Source organism: Macrosteles quadrilineatus, unplaced genomic scaffold (genome assembly GCF_028750875.1).
Source record: "Macrosteles quadrilineatus isolate MER2022 unplaced genomic scaffold, UCM_ALF_1.0 Scaffold_4__1_contigs__length_99947679, whole genome shotgun sequence".
In the NCBI taxonomy this organism is placed as follows: Eukaryota; Metazoa; Arthropoda; class Insecta; order Hemiptera; family Cicadellidae; genus Macrosteles; species Macrosteles quadrilineatus.
Window position 1 is genome coordinate 86,571,726 of NW_026542597.1, and position 25,959 is coordinate 86,597,684.

A 25,959-nucleotide genomic window follows, 5' to 3' on the forward strand; every position below is an offset into this window, starting at 1 on the left:
ATCACATCACCTTTCTTTATTCTTTAAATGCTGCATTCTTTTTTTAACTATTTGCAACAAAATCCAAACACTTGTTAACTGTACAATGATAACTATAACATTTTACTCCATACCATTTAACTCCATTTGAAACTATCTTTTTGTGTGAAGGATAAAAGAAAAGAACACACTGATTAAATTAAAAATAATGTTTATTCAGATATAACTTAAAACTTAAATCACAGTTAAGCAAAAAGCTTATAAATAAATCAATCATAGATCACAGAAAACCAGACTTATGCCTTATGTTTACAGCAATATAAACATAAACTACAGGAACTCAAAACAGACAGAAATGCTTGAAGATATAGCGAAAACTGTACAATACGGCTTACATATTATATTTGGCAAACATAGGTTACAAGACCAAATATTTTTTTTTTAAAGTTGATCACATTTTACAATACCGGTAATATAAAAGAAAAATTTGTCAATGCAATGTTTCTACAACCTTTGATGTTATTTAAGACTAGTTGCCTTAAATATTGTTTATCCATCGTAATTAGTGGAAAACCAATTTTGTTAACAAAAAGTCATTTTTCATAAAATCTATGAACATAACGTTAACTAAAATCTATACTAAACCTGGAAATAATATAAAAAGAAAAGAAAAATATGGTTTATTTAAATTAACAACCATTCAATTTGTTCCAACCGTTCGATGACTTGAGAACTTGAGAAGATGAAATAATATATACATTGAGTAAGCTATGGTCAAGATTATAAAGTATTTTGGTATTTTTAGTTGAGAAACGGCTAACGCCAAATCTTATTGAAAGTCAGAATGTTTTAAGGGTGCAATAACGGCTCGTCAGCTGGGTCGTTGAAGTTGCTTGTAATACGATTCCACGGTTCGTCTCGCCCTGCGCCCTTGCGGCACACAAAGTCACAACCATCCTGCAAACATCACGCTCAAAAAAATTGTGTCCGACATTCTTCCTTAATATAACCTAGAAGGCACTCTAGAAACATTTTTTACAACAGGATTTTGAAAATAAAACTAATAACTAATACGTAAACCATAAAAGTAGGAATCAATAGAAGACCTAGCAAGATTCTAGTTTACTTTACAATCACTTAATAACCTTTGAAATCTTCTACAGATATTATTCTTTGTGGTAGTAACCACTACAGTATCCAAAGTCTTCTCTTCATTGGTTATTTCACTGACGAAAATTTACCGAGCACGATTCGAACGATGTAATTGTATACTACCGGGACTACTTTTCTTCTGATTTTATACACAAATAAAAAAAAAACACACTACAAAATTAACACTGGATCTTCTGTGAACAGAATCAGGAATAACTGCTAGTCAAATAGAGGTAACTTTATCAGCCCTCAATTTAAAAACAGGTTGGTAAAATCAACCTATCCTAGACTTTTGTTCCCATCCTTATCGCAGTAACCAAAAAGTATGGACCTTTAGGTTAACTAACCTAAGCCTGGTCCTGTTAAAAGTCAGAGAGGATGTACTGTATCCGAACCAAACATAAAACACATCATAAAAAACAACATAATTAAAAGGATACTTGTATCCAAAGTCATAAATTTTACTAACCGCTTGTAAGTTGCCCAAGTTGCGCCAGAAGTGATAGTTGGGTATCTGCTCAAGTCCTTGTGCTCCAGTCATGATGCGCCGATATGCGACCCCGATAATCAGGTACATCATTGCGCCAGTGAGCAGCCTGCGCAACACGTAGCAGTTACATAAACAATTAGCAAGCAATAACAACCAGATTTCTTATAAACACTTATATGGATGATCAATCTTTTGAACATTGTTCTAATAAATTAACAACTCAAACTCACATAATGTTTCATAAAAGCTGGTTTCGTGAACGGTAGACATCCTGCATTGGTTCATAACTTAAAAATTAATTTACACAATGTTTAATTGACATTGGAACAAGCAGTGCTGCTTCATAGGGGTTGTAAAATAATTTCCGATCTGCATTTTTAGAGATTGATTGTTAAAAAGTACTTTAACCTTCTGCAAAAAATTTCTACTAGCTTAATACAGTGAGAAGGATACAGAAAATCAAAATACTAGAGTAAAAACTTAATTAATAATATTTATGAAAAGTATATCTTGATAAATACAACTTTTAAAAGTTTCTATTCAGGTTTTTCCATAAACTCACCCCATACAAACAAAATGTGTAGTTTTACTCAATAATATAAACAAACGTTTGCAAGTAGGATAACAAATAATTAACAAAACTTACAAAACACAGAAGACAGAACCTCCACTCAGTCCTTTAGGATTGTTAGGGCAAACTACGGAGGTCCTTAGGCTGAAAGTTACTTGACAATCTCCCTCTATGTCGTCATCCTCCAGTAAGAACAAAGTCTGCAAACAACATCCACACAAACGTCAAAGAATAATAACCGTAAAGGTTAGTTAGATGAAAAATATACTGTATGAATAACGGTTTTATACTGTTAAACGGTTCAAAATGTGAAAATGAAGTACAAATAGTAGGAGATAATAGAAGAGAATCAAAAGCTGATAGGTTTCTTTGAAGTAGATTACAATCCCCTGGTGCAATGTTCCCTGTCTATTTTTTCTGGCGTGACCAATTCACAAGACAAAACTATTTTGCATATTAGTCACGTGGAAGCAATGGATAGAATATCTAACCTGTCGGGACCGTCCCTACAGAATCGGGACGGTTGGCAACACTGCCAAGTACAAACGCAGTAGCCCCTTCTTATCACTAGTGGTAAACGTACCATCAATGATCTAGTGATTTGTACTCCATCATCTATGTATTCTGTTTTTTCTTGAATGGCAAAAACAGGCTCTTAAGAAATATAGAAAATACATAGATAACCGTTACACACAACAGACTCTAAGCCCATTTAAAACAAATAATGTCAATCCAGTTATAATTCACCTCTTAAATATTGCCAGATAAGTAAAAGAGTTTCACTATTTCATGTAGGCCATACAATTATTTTTAGTCTTCCATTTCTTAAAAATATTATATACTAAATACGGTTCTATTAGCATTAATCATGACTGTACATTTCCCTGCAAAATTTTCTCACCCTTTGCTTTGCTTCAATTCAATTTAATACAATTTATTCATCACATAAATTATAATCCTCAATTCAATCCTCACATCCTCAATACAACTTTTTATCAAAAATTTAGATGAGGACGCCACCTAGGTGCGTATTTTAACCCTATGAGTGAAGGATGAATGTATAATGATGTGAACATTCACACATAAAAGCATAGGTCTGAAGCCAATGTTTACCAGGTAAAAGAGCAATATTTTTGCTGCGGAATAAAATAAAAAAAATCTATAAGAACGTCATAGCAAACTTCTCTGAGTCATTTATCAGATTAGAATAGTAACTTGTGACAATATTCCATAATTACACTTGTAAAGAACATGATTCAATGCGTCATTTGCTTGATGACTAATTTATTGATTCTTATCAACATGGTGTAAACTAGGATTTACGCGAGAATGGGTAAATTATTATAATTCTTCTGCCAAAACGTTAATAGAACAAACATTTTCTAAATGACGGTATCAGCAAACTGACACATACTTTCTCCCATTAGCTTGTCTAAAACCCTTATAGTGGTGGTGAGAGTAACTATGATATTTGATAGGTAAAATAAAAAATTGTAGAACCTTAACTTTTACAGCATTGGGGTTGGTTGTAATTTCTTTAGAGTTAAAGGGACGATAACATACTAAATAAAGGACCACAAGTTAAAACAAAAAAAAAAAATATTTTTGTTGGTAAAAAAATCATCTAACTCTAATGATAGGGATTTTAATATAACTCTTGGTAAAATTAGCTGATAAAATGGTTCTTTTGAAACGAGTATTGGATTATTTTTCATTACGATGTCAAAAAACTTGTAAACTACATGAATATTTTTGTTTATTCAACTTAGTATCAAGAAAAAAATCCTTAACTTATAACGCTGAGCTTATGTCGAGGTACATATGCACGGAAACTCACATTATGCAACAGCTGATCAGTCTGCATTGCAAAATCCCAAAACGATTACTTTCCGTGCACCACAAGTACATAGAAAGTTAACGTTATGTAGCTTTGCCGTGCAGTAGCGGAAATAACATATTTTCTTAGCTCATTTTACGTTTAGAAAGTGTACTTTTGTGTGTAGAACGTAGATGTAATGAAAAAATAAACCTTCAAAATTTGACAATAGAATGATAAACCCTCTGGCAACATCCAAAACCAATTATTAAACCTTTATTCATCACACAATCTGAAAATTTCCATAAATGAATATAATCAAGCATTATTAAAATGCAAATCTTCAAACAACAGCTACTAACTAAATGCAACCGTTATCAGACACAACTCCATGTTAAACACAAGAGATTACGTCAATGATGACATTACGTAATTTGAGAATGATTTAAGCAATCTAGTCATCTGATACTGATTTCACAAGACACATTTCCAGTGTCCATTATGTCTTCGTTGAACCGAGTGCTTTTAATTTTAAGCGTAACTGTTATATTGCGAGAAGCAAGTTCAAATTCTCCGTTTGACTTCTTCAGAGACCTCAAGAACAGGATATTTTCTTCAGGAAACTCAACAGAATCGATTGAAGAACCTGCTCAGTGTTCTGGGTCCAGCCAGGTAAATATTTATTTGTATTTGTATTTTGTTGTTTGTTTATAGTCAAAGCTTTTGGATGTACAAAACTAAATGATGGCTACAAAAATATTGAACAAAAGGCTATTTAATTTTCTTGCACTTTTGACAATTGATATTTTCAAGTGTACTTTTTTTAATGATCAGGATAACCAATTCATTATCAATCTTTTATGTCAAAATAGAAGCAATTTCTGCTTACAATTAGTAATTATTAAAGTGCGATCAAGCCACAATAATGACACATTTATTGAATCAGAGAATAACATTTTGTTTTGTGTCGTGAGGAAATCAATACAATCATTACAATTCATCATTAAAGTTATTTTTATCTTGTAAAATATTCCTTTATAAAAAAAAATAGTGAATTTTATTTTATTTAGTAATTCAATTTGTCATATTTCAGGATGGAGTCTGCACCAGTAAAACTTTATATAATAGTTCTCTGGATGAAACTGACAACGTAAGAAGTCAAGAAATGTTTGACAACTCTGATCTAAATGGTACACTAAACATGGACTCTGAGATTTCAGAATTCAACCAGAAGTTCGGGAACGAAACTTTTAACGTAGAAACAAACAACACTGCCTACTATGACGAACCGGATTGGAATAGTACAGCAACAATCAACACTGAAAATCAGGGTGATTTCGAATATCAAGAAATTGATCAGAACACAACTACTTCCAACACAGAAAATCTTTTGACAAATGAAGAAAATAAATCAGATGACGTACGATCGAAACGTCAAACAAAAAACGTAGAAATAAACATCATGTTGAAAACAGGAATAAACCGTCAGCATCGCGTGCAACTGTGTTTACAGCTAAATCAGAGAATTCGTCTGATTTAAAAATGAATGTTACTTTATTGCCAGACGAAGTTAAAGAAGTTCTTTCAAATGACACAGGAAGTAATCAAACTGGTTTTAGTGATTCCAAAAATGATTTGAATATCACAGGTTTTGTTGATAATAGAAACGAAACAGTTAAAGTAGAAGAATCCACTAGTGATGAAAGAAATGAAAACACTACAATTTACAAACAGGAATTATCTGAACAAACGAATGCTAAATTGGATTTAGAAGATTTAATTTCAAAATTGAACTCTAGTGCTCTTTCGGCAATACAAAATAAAACTGAAGAAACTTTTGTGGAACAGTCAATTGCAACTAATTGTTCAGTTTGCATGGCTATTGAACAAAAATACTTTCCAAATGCCACAAATGAACTAGGCCTAAATGAAACTGAACAAGCAAATAGCACAGAGAACTCTACCGCAATCAACAACGAATATATTAATGACCAAACCAATGTGACCAATCTAGCAAATATTCTCGTCAATTCAACTCGCTTGATTGAAAATATGGCCGAAACATTAATTCCAGCATCGATGTTGAGCAAATTGGACAACTACACAGAAAATTTACTTAATTTACTTTCAAATCAAACCGATAAATTGGAGAACATTACAATAAACACAACGGAATTAGAAAATAATTTTAAAAACCTCTACAATATCACTATGAATATGACAAATATAATGGGTGAAGATCCGAACATATTGGCAAGTATTTTAAATCAAAACGTAAACGGTAGCAACATCTTCCAATCTCAAGGCCAGATTTTAAACGTATCCCAGACAAACGTAGCGGACAACTTGCAAATTAAAAGAGAAAAGAGAAGCATAAACTTTACAATTCTTTCCAACGATGATGACGATTCCTCATTCTCAACCTTCCCTGAAGTAACTGAGTTATCAGTAATAGAGACTGTTAATTCTACTGAGTCGATTCTGCCGGACAACGACCAAACCATCGAAGTAGTAGGTCCAGTCTGCCTGAGTCGTTATGAAAAGGTAAGATACAAGTTCAGTGTTAATAGTTATTTAGCAACAATATAATTGTTTTTTTTTTATTTGCATAACCATAACCAACAGCAACAGCAAAAGCCTATTAAAAAAGGAATATCACCATTTTGATAAAAATACTAAATAGGCTACTAAAATGAGTGAAAATAGCGATTATTTTGAATTGTACAACTACAAAGTTATCTCAGTGCTGAAAGAAAACATTGCTTTAACTGTTAATTAATCAAAGATGAAATAGTTGAATGCAACTCTTGCAGACTGTGCTACTGTTGAAATTTTATTTTTCTCTTTTAATTTTCACTATAATTGTTGGTCAAGACATTAAAGATGCTATCGTTTACGATTGGAAGCAATTTCAGTTACATTGGTTTTTGTTCTAGTCTATACTTTTACACCCCATGGCAGTGAGAGGCTCGTCCCAAAATGTCAAGGAAAAATACATAGACTATTTCATTTATGCACTTTGTTGGTAACCTAATAATGTAATTTTTCTTTTTCATTCTAAACGGCAAGTCAATCTACTTCTCCTACGATCAAACTACAATTAAGCAACCATAGGGTATGAATCACATAGGCAAGCTATGCGATAGTGATAAAATAATCAGGCAATGTTTGGCTAATCTACAAGACATGACTTTTCAGCTACAGTGTCAAATGGTTTAAATTTTTGTAATTTTTCAGTGCTTACACAGTTCAGACTGCTGTGAACCTTACGATTGTATTAGTAGGGAAGGGCCTAACTCTACGTAAGTAAATTTACAATAAAAACAATAGCCTACTTAAAATGTTCTGTTTGGATTTAAAGTATTGAAAAAATGCTTTTGTATTTTATTCACAACTATTAATGTCATTTTAAATTATTATGTTAATTTTTAATTTTTGTGTGTTCGAGTTTTTCCCTAAAGTGTTTGAAATGTTCTTGAAGTGTGTCAATGTTCATGAAGTCATTCAAACTAATTCTAGTATAGGCCTATGTAAATAATATTATCCAAAGCAACCCGATTTTAACCCTACCCTAGACCCGAAGTAAACTTGTCTGCCCTGTAGACCACTACTAGTACAATTAATTGAAAAACAATATATTTAATTATTTTTTAGCTAGTCTCCTAGCCTCCAAGGTCTATTTGCTGTGCAGATTGTCAAAAATCAAGGGTCAAGTTCGAGTTGAATCAAAACCTCGTTCACGTTCCAGCCACCAAGGTATCAGATTAGAACTCTCTGGTGTGAGCTGCCGGGAGCCTCATACATTCTTAATATGGTCTTAAAATGTTATTATTATAATTGAAAAAAAGCAATCTCTATCTTTGTTACAGATTCCACTGTGATCAACCCGCTAGATAATATTTCATTATAAACAACAAATCAGTTAGCAGGTAAGCTTTTAACGTTTTGTAAAGATGGAAAATCTATAAATTAGTATCCTGAATACAAAGTACTTAGTATAGCCTTGCAGTGATCCCAGAAAGGTAAAAATAGACATTCTAGGTGTACATTCTACCAAAACCACCGAGGATTGTTGATTGTAAAATCTGTACTCTTTACATCCCTGTACATGTATTCGCTTTTGTTTTTGGTTACCTTCCACAAAATTCCCTGGCTATATACTAAAGATGGACAGGTTCCAAAAATTCGGGAAAATATATATTCTTAATCTACCTGCAGGATTACATTTAATCCCTGATTTTCTTGGAATTGGCTTAATTCGAACTGTCATTGATTTCACTGTAATCACTAGTGACAATGAAAGCGTATTCATGATCTTGGATGACGTTTACGATTTTGTAGGAAAAAATGGTCTCCATGATTGCGGGGGATCTTAAGGCATTTGCCGTGATCTTCAGAGATATACAAGATTTCTCTGCAATGGTGGATGATGATCGTTGTTCTTGTGATCATCATAATAATGATACTGCCACCACGATCATGGATTACAGTAATGATATAAAAAATTAGTGAAATGAAGATTAAAATCAATTCAGTTGGTCATTATTACAATTTTCAAGAATTTGCATGGTAATAGGACAAAACTTTTTCTTCCACGCAACAAGGAACTCTTGAATTTGCTGTAAAAGTCTTTAGTATGAGCTCTTTATTGCAAGGGAAGAAAAATCCCACCCTGAATATCAGGAAGGAAATAAAATCCTGTCCCGTTCGAAACTAAAAAACAAATTTACATTTTTTACTGTTAGTTTTTAGATTTTAACAAATTGACACAAGCCACTTGATAAAAAATAAGTATTGCTAACAGGTACCACAAGCTAAGTAATGGTAATAATTTCAAAACATCGATAAAAAAAAATTGTTACGTAGGAATTGATGGGTTATGTAAGTTTATGTTTGTTTCAGATAGTTGTCAAGAGGGGGAAGATGTTGACAAGTTGTATAAACGCCATTTGATAGCCTTTACGCTTATAAAAGTTTAGATCACATTATTGATAAGTTGTGTACTTTTGTAAATAGCTTTGTGTATGTTTGTAAATAAATTCAGATGTGTGTAAAATTAACTAAATCTTCTAACATTCCTATAACAGTTATCCATTAAACTATGATTATTTACAGTTTAAAGTTAAACATCAACTGTCTAGCTATTTCTAGCTATTTGTATTCAAATTGTGACTTATATGTGGGCTATCATTTTTTAAAGCTATTCAAGATTTAAAATATCTTTAAATGTTCCACAAACGTATTGTTAACAACTCAGTAGGCCTATGTGAACGTTTCTTTTTTGTAATCTATTTTAAGGCTTTTAAAGCTTTAATAAAAGTTTTCAAATAAGTTACAGAAAAATGCAAATTTAGCCCACAAGCAGCGGTTTTTGTACCATAATGTGGACATCGGGCGAATCAATTGGAATAGATAAATATTGCAACAACCAAATCCAACCAGTAAGTTCATCACTTCAGTCTTAAGTCTGGTAAATTATTGGTCTATCACAAACCATGAAATTATGTGTTTAAATCATTGTTGTTGCTGCTGCTTTCCTCACCTTGCAGATCTACCAAAATAATCAATATCTGTTTCTTCCCAGCATTTCCTTGTATTTGGCAGCACTTAGTACAGTGTTAGGGAAGAAGTTATTGATATTTTATACGCTCACAAAACGCTGGATATGCAAATACCGTATTGTATATCTCTGCTATTGGTTAGAACAGAGTTGAAATAATTACCCACACTTGGTCAGTCTATCGATTCCGGCGCAAAATGATTACAACCGAAAACAATGTTTTTAATGTTTCGATGTTTTGTGGTGATGTGCGAACTGTGACAACCTTCTGAAGTAGCAACAATGTCCTTGTAAAGCCTGATTATGGCTCCAGTGAATTGATGAGCTGAAACTAGTTGCTACCGCAACCATTTGGATTACAAAAAATACAAGTTTTTTTCAAACCACTTATTATAATGGTTACATTGGTAATCCGGAGACTATTCATATTGAAAAATCCAGGTCCTGACTTTTTTTCCAACAAAAGAAGTTTTCTTGAATATAGGGCCTATTACAAACACTTGTAAAGCCAGCTGGTCTAGTGGTAAGTGCGGCACTTCCGTCCATCAGGTCCTGCCTTCAAATCCTGACAATCAGGCAATCACAAATGGATTTTATCAAAGTGAAAATGCCCCGACCCTCTAGACCTAGCCAGAATCACAGAGCAGTAGAGTAGGCCTACTAGAGAAAACTTGATTAAGGGACAACCGGGCGCTTCCAGCTCTATTATGTTGTGGAGGAAATATACTTGAGACAAGTAAGGAAGAGCCCAAGAAACTTCCTACCGCACAGGGCACAGGGTGTTGCTCCACCGTGAGCATTGTAGTACATGAGGGCTAGCCGGGGCGGTGTTGAACTTTGTCCCAGACACCAGCGACTAGTCCTAGACACCATTTAAGTACCGTATAGGTACCATTGAATGTAACCTCTACTGTACCTTACTTTTCTGTGCCAAAGGTAATAAGTAAAACAGTGTCAGACAATGATAGCCTACTATGATAGCGGCAGGACATAAAAATCCAAATAATCTAACCTGATCAGACTCCCGGTTGCAGGTTATCATGAGTGAAGTGGTGATTGACTTGTTATGACCGTGGTCCGTGTGGTTAAGGACATCTCCACTGGCGTAGGTGAGTAGGATCCAATCACCTGCAAAGGAATTGAGATATTATAGTTTGTTCTAATAACGAAGGGGTGGTTGGAGATGGGTACAATAAATAAGGTTTGTACTCAGTAACCACAGGAAGGTACCATCCAAAACTGCCTTCGGTAGGCCTACTTGAACAAACTATAACAATTAAGATGCTTTAGGTACTATTAATAAACAATCCTAACATGTGGTGCCACTGTTTATATTTTGGTTGGCAAATAATATTTCAATTTTAGTAATAGGTCTAATAAACTTTGTTTACATTTGGGCTAAGTTAGTGAGGTAGTTTTTTATGTTCATTTTACTTTGCATGAAAAAAATTCCACACAATTTAAATACCACCTTAAATGTGTGATAGGTATACCGTATAATAAATTATTCAACTTTTCCGGAGAAAACGAGAATCATTTTTGAATTCAGGACATTATTTGGACAGTTTGGACATCATGATCCACCGCCTTGTATATAGTGTATATAGACAAAGTTTTAAAGTTTTAATTTTTCATTTGACGCAATCTATCCAGCTATGGCTGGGCAACGATGAAGAACCGGTAAAGGTAAAGGTAAAGGTATTGAGCATCATAACAGTGGGAAAGTAGTAGGCTTACCTATTGTGACATCTGTGATCAAAGATATAATTTATCAAAGATATCAATCTGGCAACTGGTAAGTAACTTAGCCTAATTGAAGTCTTTTAGGATTACAATTAGTGATGTAAAATACCCAGGTATATAAAACTCGGGGTAAATACCCTGGGTATTTACCCGGGTAAATACCCAAAATCCATAAATACCTGGGTATTTTGGGTATTTATAAAATCAATTGAAATTCATTTATATTTACCCCTAAATATGTTATTGTTATTACATGATAAATTAGGATAGTCAATAACACCTTTTAACTTGAAGCTATGCTTGCTTAATGATTTAGCACTTTTTTTTAATAATACATAAAGTTTCTAAATAAGCATGGGGTTTTGTGTCTTAAATCGAGTAACATCAGTTAAATTTAACTCACTAAAAATAGTACCTATATATTAAAAAAGGCTGTGGCTATTTCAATTTTTATAATTTCATAAATTTATAACCAATAAAAAAAACTTAAACAAAATTATTTTAATTTATAAATATCCAGGAATTGTTGGGTACTTATGATGCAAAATTTTTATTGTATAAATGGTTTGGAAGGCTAGACATCTAAGGCCTATTTGACATCTAGGCAGAATGATACTTTTAAGTAGGCTTAATTAAACTTTTCTGTGTTACCGCTTGGTTGGAAACAATAATATATTTGGATAAACCTACTAAAAAAACGTATCTCCTGTTTTTTGGTCGAACCTAATATAATTTTGAAAGATTTATTGTGCTATAGATTCCAATGTTTTGTATCACAAGTTGGCCTTTATGAAATTAGTTTTTTTTTTTTTTTTTTTTTGATACCATTGATACCAACTTAAGATTTAGAACAAAAATATTAAATCCTGCCATCCTACAGATTGAATTTTAAAATTATTTTTCTTAAGTTGTTTACACATAGGCTACTACTAGGTTAAATTTTCCTGTCTTCTAATAATTATTAGGTACTTTGCAAATTATTTTTTTTTTCACTTTCAATCAAATAAATTCATCTATCTATCATAGAAATTAAAAAATCATAAGTAGTCAGGACCAGTGCAGCAACCATGCGACCAGGGTATTTATGCCGATGATAACCAGAAGTAAAATGCCAGTAGTGACCATATGAAATTTTGTTTAACACATTTTATCATCATTTTACTATCCTTGCAAGGTAATAATTGCAAAAAAAACATCTAAATCTTCTCTAACTTTAATAAAAATTATAAATACCCAGTTTTTGGGTATTTACCCGGGCCTGGGGTAAATACCCGGGTAAAAACCCAATTTATATTTACCTACCCACTGGGTATTTACCCGGCCCACATCACTAATTACAATGAATGTCCGAGAAAAGTGAGTAGGCCTATTGAAACCAGAGAGACTTTAAAATCAAATCTCGCAAATCTGGGGTAAAGTTTCATTCAGCTAGGCTTTTTATTTTTAAGGCGAACAATGGTTAAAGCAGGGCTTATGACAGACCATAAACAGGCCTTTCTTAAAATAATGCTTGGTTCTAATAAGTTAACTTAACTTACTTCCACCGACGATGTGTGTGTCATTCAAACGACCGATAACTGTTGTATTTTTATCTGTGTTAAAACTTCTAGCTGCAGCAGCATTTGGATAATTTTTGGAAACTTCACTACAAATCGTAACAGCATATGTGAAACCTTTGTCAACAACCACAAACCTAAAAACAAACAATTGATTATGTTCAAATGATAAAAAATACCTAAGTAGATTAAGTAAGATGCTACTTGCTCCAGGCAACTTTTCTTCAATAAGCTGTAAATAGGCAATCTATGAATATTCACGATTAAGAGGAGCTGATTGCCACATCCTATGGTCATTAACCTTTAGAAACCCCATTATTGTTATGGATGTTCAATTAAATGTCTAACAACCATTTTTCTGTTTGTAATTAATTGTTTTAATTAATTAGTTAATTGGTTTATTAACAAAAATATAAACAAAACTGTTAAGAAATCATAACCTCTTAGGCCTACACCAACCTTTGACTGTTTAACAAAGATATTCTATTGAGAAGCTGCTTTTTACTTTCCGGGATTGGTTTGTAGTGAAGAGAGCATTCTTCGCAGAAGCAATAGCTTACAAATAATAAATAAAACATTAAGCTTAATTTAAGTATCATGGTTAGTTCAGTCGACGTTAGTTTCTTCCTTCAATAGTTTAGTTTCAGTTTGTACTAGTTTGTAGTTTTTTCAATTGAACTTGTCCGCAAAACGCGAGCCTTTCAAGACCGGAAAATGCCGCGCGTCTGCGCATGCGCAAGTAAGCGTTATTCGAAGCACTTGTAACAGCTGCAGCTGTTTCAGAAAATCACACTAGTATCTTCACTGCAACTCTTGCAACAATCTACTTTAAACTGGAACGGTTCTCCCGCGCTTAACTCCAAACAAACCATTTAATTACTGTAACTGAATGAAGAATTTTACAGATTATGTTTATGTATGTGTTCCTTTACTTACTGTAACCTCTGGCACCTCCTTTATTTTATAAAACAAATTTTAAGTAACTTGGGTGTGCTACGTTACCGTTATCATCTATTCATCTATCTTCAATTGTACCCAAACATGTTCCTTTTCCAAAAGAGAAGATCCCAATTCTCATTGCATTTTTAATGGTCTAAGCTTTTTGAGAATTATTCATTATTGGAATCTTGCTTACAATGAAATGTATAACAAAATGTAAATGTTCAACAACGCTAATACATAATAATTTATTTCATTCACTAGCACTTTCAGAAACTAGGTTTCCATTCAAAAGCGCTAGTGAATAAAACAAATTATTTTATTGGCCTTGCCTTGTTGAACATAGCTGGCTTATTAATTGGAATCCTTCTGTACTTCTCGTCCATAAACTAAGAATAAACTTTTCCACATAAACTACAAAGTACTCCAGTGTTATTGATGTCTTCCATTACCCTACTCGTATTTCTAAGAATTTTCGCATTGAAGAAGGAGCACATCATCGATAATAAATGACCTCCGCAACACAGCAGCAATCAAAATCTATCAATAAGATTAACCCCAACTTCAACACTCAGACATAACTCGATCATAACATAAAGAATAACAAACGATATGAATAATAATTATGAGGAACTAGTTGCAGTGCAGTCAAGATAAATACTACGACAACGACGCTAGTTAGTGGTTAGTGACTGTGACCCTGTGACTTTCTGAAATAGCTGCTGCTACGCCACCAGTTACTAGCGCATGCGCAGAAGCGCGGCATTTTCCGGTCTTGAAAGGCTCGCCCCAAAACAAAAGCAGACAACAGATGTTTTACGCATAGAGTATATAGTTTATAGAGTTATGCTGTACATTGATTATCAGCATAATTTTTTTTTAAGTTGATGACTGTATCAATACTCAATACATTGTATATATTGGGTACAACTCAATTTGTTTCCGGTGAAACCCACAATATTAGTTTCCACAAATACACTTTTATTCGTATAAAATAATACCTCAAAGTTAACCGAATCGTGGTTACCACTTAAAAATCGAACCATTATGTTCAGTCTAAATAGGCTGTAAACATATATTTAAAATACAGTATTCTTTAAAGATAGATAATACAAAAGACTCCTATAACACAAGGCCGCGGTGAAACAAAGTGACAACACTGTTGTCCCGGCAAATCGAAACGCTGGTGCACGCGGGCGGCCCCTTAACTTGCTTAACCCCAGGCCGTTACCTGGTAGAATTGGCAACGTCGCAAGTAGTGTTGTTTAGTGTTAGACGTCCTAATAGAATAACATTACAGACAGGTGACACCAGGTCATTAATTCGTCAACTATTCATTTAGATGTAAATTTACGAACGTAAATTTATTAAAATATTGAAAATGAAACATATAGAATTGAAACCCGAATCAATTTATGTTTAAAATATGTTTCTGTATTTAAAGTGGAGTGTACACAAATAACAATTTAGCTGCTTCCAAACAAAACAGCTGTTGAAAACTACTTGCGACGTTGCCACTTCGAAGGCCTGGCCTGGTTAATGGTGGCCGTGCTTGAACAGGCAAGCCGATTTTCAAGAAGCCACCATATCCTTTTAGTCGATCATTTACTCCTTATACCTGTTGGAATCCATCACACTTGCAAAAAATCAACATTTACCATAAGATCAGAACATCATCAATACCACCTCCGTAACACACATAACATAGTCTAGCCACAACATCGATCACAGAAATTCAACAACAGTCCCAACTACATTTTATAATCCCATCGAAAAACCTGGTAACTCTTCAATAGCAAACTGGAGCAATACTAAACAGCTAGGCCATACTACACATGCAGTCACCGAATTCATTGAAGAGCACACCTTCCAACACATGATACATGAATAGGGCTAAAAGCCATTTAAGAAGACTTTCTGGTCCCAGGAAGTAATGTGACGACTCCCGGATCCCTGGATTGTGGAGAAGACATCGGGTGGTAAATGGTCAGGAGGAGCTATGACGACAATACTCTTTGTCATGGAAACGACTGATGGACCCTGCTGTTCCTGATCATTAGGCTTTAAAAAGGATCCTGACTAATCAAACAGTCAATTACAAAGCTACACAGATCATCGATCATCTCACTTCATTCAACCCGACACTCATCCTTTTCTCATATTTGGTATTTAAGTTAAAATAAAAATACGCAACTAGGTGGTGCCCCTATCTCAATTATTAACAATAACCCAAATTATTTATGTACTGTATATGCCCTATGCCCTAATGTAGACACAAAATTAAAAAGATATAAAATATGTATTGAACTACGCGGCTGCATGGTCAAGCCAATTTTAGCCAAGTGGAAAAAATGGTAAACAACCATCATCATTAAGCAAAATATAAACAATAAACATAACCTAAAAACCTCACCCAGCTCCCAGCTAGTCCCGTCTCCCGTCTCTCTCTCTCTATAGTCTATACTAGGCCTATAGTTAAGTTAAAGTTACCCTTTTACTATTCTGTTTGGGTTTGGTTTCAATGTTGTTTTACGCTTTAAAACTAGTTAGTTGTTGTTGATCGTGATGTAACCATGAGTTTACAGTTTTCTTCGTTCAAAGAGCTACAACATTTCATTGTTGAAAAAGAAAAACGAGAGTTGATTCAGTTGACAATTAGAGATTCTAGAACTATAGCTGCAGCAAGGAAGAAAGGGATAAAACGGTTTATGAAAAGTGAGTTGGTATATTACAATATCAATTATGTGTGTATTCATGGAGGTGTGCTCAAAAGTAAATCCAAGGGGCTTCGACCAAAACAGAGGTAAGTTTTCCATTGCTAAAGCCCTCGCCATTATTATTGTGATTCTGTATAAGATAGGCCAACCAACTGTAACCTTCAAGGGGGCGCTTGCTGGGTTAGGCTCCGCACTTAAATAACTACTCAATTGGTGTCGCCAGTCATGTCCGGCCCTCTACTAGACGTGCTAGGCCTAAGTTACATTCCTGGATTTTCCCAAAACATTTTTTACACCCACCCTTCTCCTTAAATGTTCAATCAGGGATGTTGCGATATGACCGATCTTTCAATACTTGGTATCGATACCCAGCAGAACTGCAGTAGCCTAATGATACCACAGAAGTACATCGCAACAAAAGTATCTAGGGCCTAAGCCTACAGGTACCATAAGTTATTGAATAAGTACAGTAGGGTAGGTAAGTTAACTTATAAAATCAAATTTTTACAGTTGTATAACCACAACTGTAAAAATTTCACTCCCCCAACTCACCTAAAACTAGTGATGGGTCAAACGACTGATTTCAACCATTCCAATGTTTCGTCCGATGGTTTTGCTTTCATCCGATAGTCATCAGATGGATGATTCATCCGATGGTTTTTAGTGTAGTGGGGTGGAGAGCGTTGGTGCTGCTTCCCAGAGACAGATAAAACTATCCGACTAGAGAATTAATTGAAGTAATTGACGTATCCAAATGCATGTACATGTCTGATGGAATAAAATATTGATTCTTGATTCTTGAAATGAATGGATAAGTTAAACCTCCTGTTCGTGCGCCTGATCAGTTATAGTTTTGGTAGTATTGTATTGTGGCGTTTCGCGTTCCTATCCTGCGCTATGTTTTGGAGAATTTACCTGTGCATGAATAAACAGATAAATATATGTTTTGCATGATAATAGAACTAACATGTACTGTCAGAAAATTACTTTCCTCTTCTATGTTTTATTTTTATAATAAGTATATTTACCGGTACGGTAGGCCTACTTATTTTTCATTTGTTTAAAATTATTTAAAATAAGTAAACTTAATTCATGTTTTCTTAAGGTTTGTTATTTACTATTAAGGCCTAGGGAGACAATTCCCATTTTGAAGTTGCTTGGTTATCTAATTATTTCTGGCAATTAGGTTATGGGGGGGCTTCGGTTAACATGCTAGGACCCTGAGTCCAACCCTCTCACAATACAATACAGTGTCCTCTACATAATACAATCAAGTACCCATCCATCTTGTCTTTCCAGGAATATTCGTGGCATCGGAAATCACCTAATTTAAGGGAGACTTTCCCGCCAACAGTAGAACATGAGTGGTTTTCTACTTAACTTTTCCATGAATCCATCTTGCAGATCATTCAAAGGGACCTTAAATTAAATAAATCCCCACGTTAGTGTTTTGGTATGCTAATTTATGTTATGGTTGCTTGTTTTAAAATCACAACCTCACTAACATTTTTTTTACAGCACCTACAAACAAGAATGTCCATTTATTATGAGCTTCAGGGTTTCTTCTGACGGCAGAACTTTGGATTTGATATCCATCGTTGATGACCACAACCATGATCGAAATATGGTAGGCTTATCCCTATGTAGGCTAATATAAATTACGTAGCAAATATAAATATACCTCTTTTATACAAACTTATTTCAAATTTAAGTAGGCCTACTGTGTTTTATTTTGTTTTATTTATTTTACATTCCAACGGACAGCTCCATTTTGATATTTGGTTCAATTTAGTGCAATGACATACAAGACTTACTTAAAGCTAGTTACAGTAGCCTCCCTCTTATCCGGACACCTTTTAACTGGACATCAGTTTAACCGGACTACACTCGGCGGAAATGACATCTCTTTCACCGGACAATTTTTATCAGCACATCGGTATAACCGGACTAGATCGGCAGGAAGTGGGTGGTACCTACTGAAATGACTGTTCTCGTGGGAAAGATTTAAAACCAGTGATCACGTGTGTAAATACAATGCTCTCCTAAATTTATGTCAAATACTGTATACAGTATGCATTTAAATGTTCCGTTTTAACGAGTTTTTGGGGACATCGGTTTAACCGGAAAAACCGTTATCCGGACTGGCCTCGGTCCCAAGGAGTCCGGATAGGAGGGAGTCTACTGTATACAATGCAAATGAAAAACAATCTTTTTGTTTTAAAAAGTAGACCTAATTAAACCAAAATTAAATAGGCCTAGGCCTACATAACTGAACATGGTGACCTCAATTGTTTACTAATTTCAATTCAGATCTACTAACACAGTTAGGTTGATGGTCTTGATTAAAATTCAACATATTATGCTGTTACCATTACATTACCAACTATATTCATTATGATAATGAATAGCCACCAGAAGATTTTAATTTTTAAACGGTTTGGACAACAATTCTTTGTTAGATCTGTCTTTCTAATCATATGTTACAATAAATTAAAAATATAAAAGAAACAAATTTATATTAGTTTCAAACTAGCTCCTTTACTTTCTATTATGTATCACAAAGTCTTTCTATTAAGTATTTATTACTTCTAAAGAAATTGAGATTTAATGTTCTTTTTCGTTGGGTTATGGTTTATGGTAGATAATAGTTTTATGCCAATAAAAAATCTCAAGTAAAATTAATTTAGGCTACTTTGATGAGTATTGTTAAAATTATAAGTTCAAATCTCAAATTTTTTATTCCTTAAATTCCAACCAAAATTTTCCCCTTAAAATAATTGAGTTATAGAAACTACAATCAATCAGACTTAAGTAATCAAAGTACGAGATGTGATATAAAATAGGATAGGTATCTAGAAATTAAGCTCTCTTTGAGGGTAATCAGTGTACCTATTCTAAAAGTACTGTTTACTCAAACCATAGGTCAAATTTTATCAAAACTACCAATAAGTTAATCCTTTTGTGACTAATTCCAATGCTTTTTCTATAAGGTGAATGAGGTAAAAAATATGATTCTTTATCTAACCAAGGAGTCTCATTTGTTTGCTGACTAAACTATTAAAACCTTATTTAGCCTTCCTATGCTATGGACAGATATATCCGTCAATCTCCGTTTGAATTAAAACTTCAGCATAATCATACTCCCTAAAATACTTCCATACAGAGCTTGGTATGAATCAAGTAAAAAGTGTATTTTGTTTATTGTTTAATTCTTGTTAGCCTATTTAATTAATTTAAAAACAAACTAAACTTTTTAAAGTTCATTGTTGGTGATGGTGAGTTAATGTTGTTCAAAGGTTTATTACGGACATTTTCCATCACGATTGTAAAAAAACAATATACAACGCTTCGGGATCTGGAATCTGACCCCGTCCTCAGGTGAAAAAACTTAACTAACACGTTACAACTAACAATACACAAACACCCGAACTAAGTTGGAATACACTACAGAGCATATTTTTTACTGCTACCCTCTGTAGTGTATTCCAACTCGAGCACTGAAGAAATCTATCACCTCCACTTGACCCTTAGCTCATATTAATAGCTCAACATCTATAAGCAACATGTATTAAAAGTGGTGGGGTAACTTCCCTTCAAACTGCCTAAACTTTATAACCTAAAAAAAGTAGGTATCATAAAATGTTCACACAGTAGTGCATGCATTTTTAAATTTTAATAATAATTTCCACTGTTTTTATTCACATAGACAATACATTTACTGTGCTAAAGCAAGCTATTTCTTTGTCCATTTAAGTTTAAATCATCACCCTATTGTAATATTTGTGGAGGAATGATTATATTATACAGGGTGGTAAAAAAGTCCCTGGACAGTTAAATATTTTAAAAAATAAGGTAGATAGAGCTACAATAATTGGTACAAAGTTACAGGGCATAAAACTCTATTTTAACACATATTCAGTGATACAATAACTCTTCAGGGGGACAGCCCACAAGGAGTCGGAAGAAAATCTTAAATGGAAGCATAGGTCAATATGCACATCAAATTAAAGGTCTTTTTTAGTAGAATACAATGCCACAAACCGCACTTCAAAAGGTTGATCCTGCGCAAAATGGCAGATGTTCAAAGATTTCTTGAATCCGCCATTTTGAATCTTTGAACGACTGCCATTTTTTACTCAGGCATTCTTTTGAGCTTAAATTTACGGCATCGTAATCTACTAGTGAAGACCTTTAATTTGATGTGCATATCGACCTATGCTTACGTTAACAATTTTCTTCCGATTCCCAGGGCTGTTCCCCCTGAGGAGTAAGCGTATAATAGCAATGTAAATTAAATAAACCTTTGAACAACTGTCATTTTGCGCAGGACCAACCTTTCGAAGTGCGGTTTGCGGCATTGTATTCTACTAAAAAAGACCTTTAATTTGATGTGCATATTGACCTATGCTTCCATTTAAGATTTTCTTCCGACTCCTTGTGGGCCGTCCCCCTGAAGAGTTATTGGATCACTGAATATGTGTTAAAATAGAGTTTTATGCCCTGTAACTTTGTACCAAGTATTGTAGCTCTATCTGCATTATTTTTTAAAATATTTAACTGTCCAGGGACTTTTTTACCACCCTGTATTATCGACCAATAGTCATGACTGCTATAAATATAAAATTATTAGATGTATGTTAGGGTAATTTTTTATCGGTAAATATGATTAACCATATGTATTTCTTACAGGAGACTTATTCACTTCTACCACGACAGCGGCAGCTAAATACAAAATCTCAAGAAATGGTGAACTATATGCTAAAATTGAGAGTTGACAAGAGAACACTACAAGCTAAGCTTCTACCCTCAAAGAAAAGGCTGTCGAAAGACCTACACAACGACGATACGGAGAATGATTTAGGTCACAATCTTCAGGATACCTTAAACTATCTTGAAAGCCAAGATGGAAATATAATTAAAATTTTTATTAATGAAGAAAACCAATTTTTGGGATTATTTTATCAGGACATTGAAATGCAAAGGACATACTCAACGTATCCTGAAATTTTGTTTGTTGATGTTATTGATAGTGTGTCAAATTTACAAATTCCATTGTACATTATTCTCGTTGAGGACAGCAATGGAGACCCGGAAATCGTAGCTTTTATGTTACTTGCTTCAGAGGATGCCTTCACCGTTGAGAAGATGGTTGAGGTTTTTAAGAAGTGCAACCCTGCATGGAAAAATACATTAACAATCATGATTGATAAGGACTTCCAAGAAAGAGAAACTTTTAAAAAAGGGTTTAAAAATGCAGAACTGTTGATTAGTACTTTCCACACCTTGAGGTCCTTCAAAAGAGAAATTACCTGTGATAAAATGGGAATTTCTAATGGAGAAAAAATGCTGTACCATGAGTATGCACGGAAACTGACGTATTCTAAAAATGAGCAGGAATACAATTCCATCTACGATGAGATCAAAAGGTTTAAACTTACCAAGTTTATTAATTATTTTGAGAAAAATTGGCATCCAATAAAAGAGAAATGGGTCCCAGCTCTTCAGATTGCTTCTACTTTTGGAAACATAATAAATAATGGATTGGAATCAATCAATTCTAAAGTCATGCAGGTTGTTCAGAGACATCCAATGCTTCCAGATCTATTCCAAAATCTAGACTGCTTGTTGCTGAACTTAAGAGCAGAGAAATGTGCAAAGGCTGCTAAATTTAATGTGAAAGTGCCTTTAAATGTTACACTTGCACATGAAGATCAGAGTCATTACTTGCAGGTTCTAACACCATATGCCTTTGTCTTAGTGAATGATAAATTTGCTCTCATGAATAAAGTCGAAATCATTACTGAAATGTCAACAGGTGAATTTCTTATTGCTTCTTCACGAGGTGTCCTAACTACTTCAAAAAGTAAATGTAGCTGCAGATTCTTCTGCTCCTACAATTTACCCTGCCACCACATCTTGTACATTAGACAAAAAGAAGGTTTACCCCTCTTCGACAGCATTCTCGTCCCTACACGATGGACTAGAGAATTTTACCTGAAAAATAGTCGTTTGATGTTAACAGACACTACCAGTTGTCATGAAGAGATTGTTGATAGAGAATTGTCTGAAACTGTAGAGGAAGTTTTGTCACCAAGCGACAAGGACTGCATTGTCACTTCGAAAATTGAAAAAATTGCCTCTCTGGCCTTGGAGGCATCTAGTAGTCTGTTTCCCCAAAGGATGAAAGTCTTAAATGACATTATTAGACTTTGGGAACAGGATAAAGAAGTTGCTGTGATGGAGGTTGAAAGTTAAACTCAAGTAGTACCGGTAGATCCTGACTAGATTTGATTCACCTGAAGTAATTATTCAGTAAAATCAAGAGGAGTCTTCATCTACAATGCAAAGGTTTTGGACCATGATTATCAATAATTATGTAGGCTATTGGGTATATAAGTATAGACAATAGAGTAAATATAGACTGTCAAAGAAAGGTTTTGTGATCTGCCGCTAGATCGTTATCACCGTTCTATATCGGTTATCGGTATTCTATTCGGTTTCATTGTCGACTACTTGCCAGCTGTTACCAGGACTACCACTCTTGCAAACGAAATGCTTACTATATCGCTAGTATTGTCTTCTGCAATCGTGTCAAAATCATGAACATCTTCCGCGACCGACATCATTATTGAATGCCATGGTTCCGAAACGTCATCGTCGTCCACGATTGCAGCAAAATTGAGAACATCTTCAGCGGCCGTGGACGTGATCGTTTTTTACCGCGGTCACAAAAACGTCGTCTAGCACGGTCGCGGTTTAAGAACATCTCCCGCAGTCGTGTAGACACCATCATCTTGCGCCGTCACGGAAACGTGATCGTTGTCTAGCACGATCACGGTAAAATTATTAAATTTCCCGAATTTGATATCAAAATAAAGACTAAATCCCAACTTTTCAAGACCATTTTGAGATTCAAAACTAATACCTGACTTTCCCGTTTTCCCCGACTACTAAGACACCCTAGTTAATTAGATTTTGACCTTGCAAATATGAAACAAAACCTTACAATAAACCACTTCCTAATATTATGGATTAACACGTTCGCTGCGGGCCATCAAACAGCAGGCGTAGCCCCAGTGCGGCGCAGCCCGCAGCGTCAAACAAACCCGATTACCGGGTTATTGGCTCTCATATTTCGGTATGACGAATAGCAAATAATGTGCGGTGATGTCCTGCTTTATAACAAGAGTCGACGTGGTTCGCTAAACACTCACAGATACACAGTGGTACTGCTTGGAACGTAGCCGGTCCCATAGTATTGCCAATTTGGGGGAGAAAGACGGGACAACAAGTTGATTTTTAAGTTTGTCAGACAGGGATTTTATGGGGAAATTTTACTACCAACCTACAACACAAGAAAAAGCAAGTCACCCACTACACGCTAACGTGGTATAGGTACGCCTTCGACCGACGCTATAGCAAAAACTATGATATACGAAAGGCATTGCCGAGCGTATCCCATCGGTTACGGCAGCACCTGAACAGCGCTCGGCCCGTATCCGATCAGATACGCCCGCAGTGAACGTGTTAATAAAGAAAAACTTTGAATAATTGTAATGAAACTACAAAAGTATAACAAATATTTGTTTTAAAAAATACAATAAATGATGGCATTTAAATTAATTTATTGCTTAATATTAAATAAGTCAGTAAACTCCAATTCCGGGGAATTCCTCCAAAGTTGGCACCACTACTCCCAACTACCAAGTTGTTATGGAAACGGTCGCTAGCGCTTGATGCTGCAGCGGTGTGCGCCGTAACTACACATTACCCCTAGCGGTCGGTGCCGGAATATACGCTAACCGCAGCACAGCTGACAGTCTATATTTATTTCTTTTTGTCTATGATATAAGTTAGCCGAGTTGTAAATAAATCAATTATATATTTGTAAATGAATTCCATAAATGCCAGTTTTAAACTGTATAGGGCATTGGATAATTTGAGCCATATTCAAGCAATGTGAATGTTAAGCCTGAAAAGAGTGTTGTATCTAAAAGGTATTAACTATATCACCTAATTATTTCTATAATATTAAAACATTATTTCTTTAAAATATTAGGTTTGATTTGCTGCTTAATCATCTATTTTGTTACATGAGGCTCTATCGAGTATTTTACTCATTATTTTTACATTTTGAAGTACCGGTATTCATATCTATATTAAGACATGTTCAGTCAAATTTAAAAGGGATTTGCTCTTTTCTCCTTGTGAGTTTTATTTTTATTTTAGTGTTGCAAATCATAATTTTGGGTAAGTAAATTAAATTCTTTTAGTATTTAACTAGTAAACATCTCTTGCCTCGTCAATTCAAAATTAAATCAAAATTATTAGAAAATTTAAATTTTCAAATTAATTAATTAATTAATTGTTGAATATCCTCTCCTTCACATTCGGCATAGTTGTATAAAGTTTTCATGTATATAATTCAAGTGTAATATTATGTTACGGTTTTTATACTTTGTGTTGATTGTTTTAATTGTTGTAAAAAAGTAATGTAAATAAAATGAACTGAATATTAAGGTATAAGAAGGCATTTTAATTTAGAAACCATCCTGAGAGAGTTTCATTTATACACTGTAACTGATCAGCATTGTACGTGTTATAAAATTAACAGAAAGTAAATAAAATATACATCAGATAACACTAAAACGTATTTACGCTTATACTGTTAACTCACAAGATGGTAAATATACATAAAAGATGATTGGACACTCCAATCATTAGGCCTAATATCATTTGTTTATTGGAGTGTCCAATCAAAATTACCACTTACCATCTTTTATGTATATTTATCTTGTAAGTTAACAGTATAAGCGTAAATATATGTTTTAAGTGTTATTAGACGTTCTTTTTACGTTGTAGATTGCTTTAAAAATATGAGGTTTTAATCATAAATTCAAAAGGATTGATTAAATTACATCAAGGACAAGATAGTCAAACAAAAGGGTAAATTACACACTAGACCAGTTGCCAACTATGAACACTGTAATTTTCTAGTGGTTCATATAGTTCAGTGGTTCACACATCCTGTGGAGGCTCATTATTGAACCAGTTGCTATATTGACCTTTTGAACTGATTGCCATAAACCATTCACTGGGTGTAGGCTTAGATGCAGAGTTCTAGGTCAACAGCTGATAGGCTTAGCCCTAGCTTATATATTGTTTGGTGCAAGAACAAATCGTCAGATGTTATTTTATTATTTTAATTTTTTTTGAAATTTCTATAGTCCTGTAACGTATATAAATTTATTGTTTTTGAGCAGCATATATACTAGTTTTATTAAATTAAAAACAAAAACTAAAAACAATCCTACTTTTACAGTTCTCATTGTGTATCACACCTTTTGTTAAGCTAGTTCAAAAATTAGCTGTTGTCATAAATTAAAAACAAAAAAATAATGGTGTTACACCCTTAAGGTAAACCTTGTACTTTATG

General features: G+C 34.1%; 2 protein-coding genes across 2 annotated transcripts; one reads left to right on the forward strand and one right to left on the reverse strand.

Moving 5' to 3' along the window:
- Positions 1-173: 173 nt before the first annotated feature.
- Positions 174-13,502, reverse strand: LOC128991984 (cation-dependent mannose-6-phosphate receptor-like). The gene is made up of 6 exons (XM_054415307.1): positions 13,327-13,502; positions 12,850-13,004; positions 10,581-10,696; positions 2,268-2,392; positions 1,601-1,727; positions 174-936 (listed from the first exon to the last, which is right to left on the reverse strand). Exons 1-6 carry the CDS (start codon positions 13,464-13,466, stop codon positions 829-831), a joined length of 771 nt encoding a protein of 256 aa, XP_054271282.1. The 5' UTR covers positions 13,467-13,502; the 3' UTR covers positions 174-828.
- Positions 13,503-16,353: 2,851 nt separating this feature from the next.
- LOC128993561 (uncharacterized) lies at positions 16,354-25,026 on the forward strand. The gene is made up of 3 exons (XM_054417534.1): positions 16,354-16,609; positions 18,042-18,150; positions 21,213-25,026. The coding sequence occupies exons 1-3, from the start codon at positions 16,380-16,382 to the stop codon at positions 22,776-22,778; spliced, it is 1,905 nt and encodes a 634-aa protein (XP_054273509.1). The 5' UTR covers positions 16,354-16,379; the 3' UTR covers positions 22,779-25,026.
- The last annotated feature ends 933 nt before the right edge of the window (positions 25,027-25,959 follow it).

Coding starts and splice junctions, on each gene's coding strand:
- LOC128991984 (XM_054415307.1), bottom strand. CDS start 13,466: ATGATACTTAAATTAAGCTTAATGTTTTATTTATTATTTGTAAGCTAT. Junction 13,005..13,326: donor TCTTTGTTAAACAGTCAAAG/GTTGGTGTAGGC, acceptor GTTTGTTTTTAG/GTTTGTGGTTGTTGACAAAG. Junction 10,697..12,849: donor CACACACATCGTCGGTGGAA/GTAAGTTAAGTT, acceptor ATTCCTTTGCAG/GTGATTGGATCCTACTCACC.
- LOC128993561 (XM_054417534.1), top strand. CDS start 16,380: ATGAGTTTACAGTTTTCTTCGTTCAAAGAGCTACAACATTTCATTGTT. Junction 16,610..18,041: donor GGGCTTCGACCAAAACAGAG/GTAAGTTTTCCA, acceptor TTTTTTTTACAG/CACCTACAAACAAGAATGTC. Junction 18,151..21,212: donor ACAACCATGATCGAAATATG/GTAGGCTTATCC, acceptor TATTTCTTACAG/GAGACTTATTCACTTCTACC.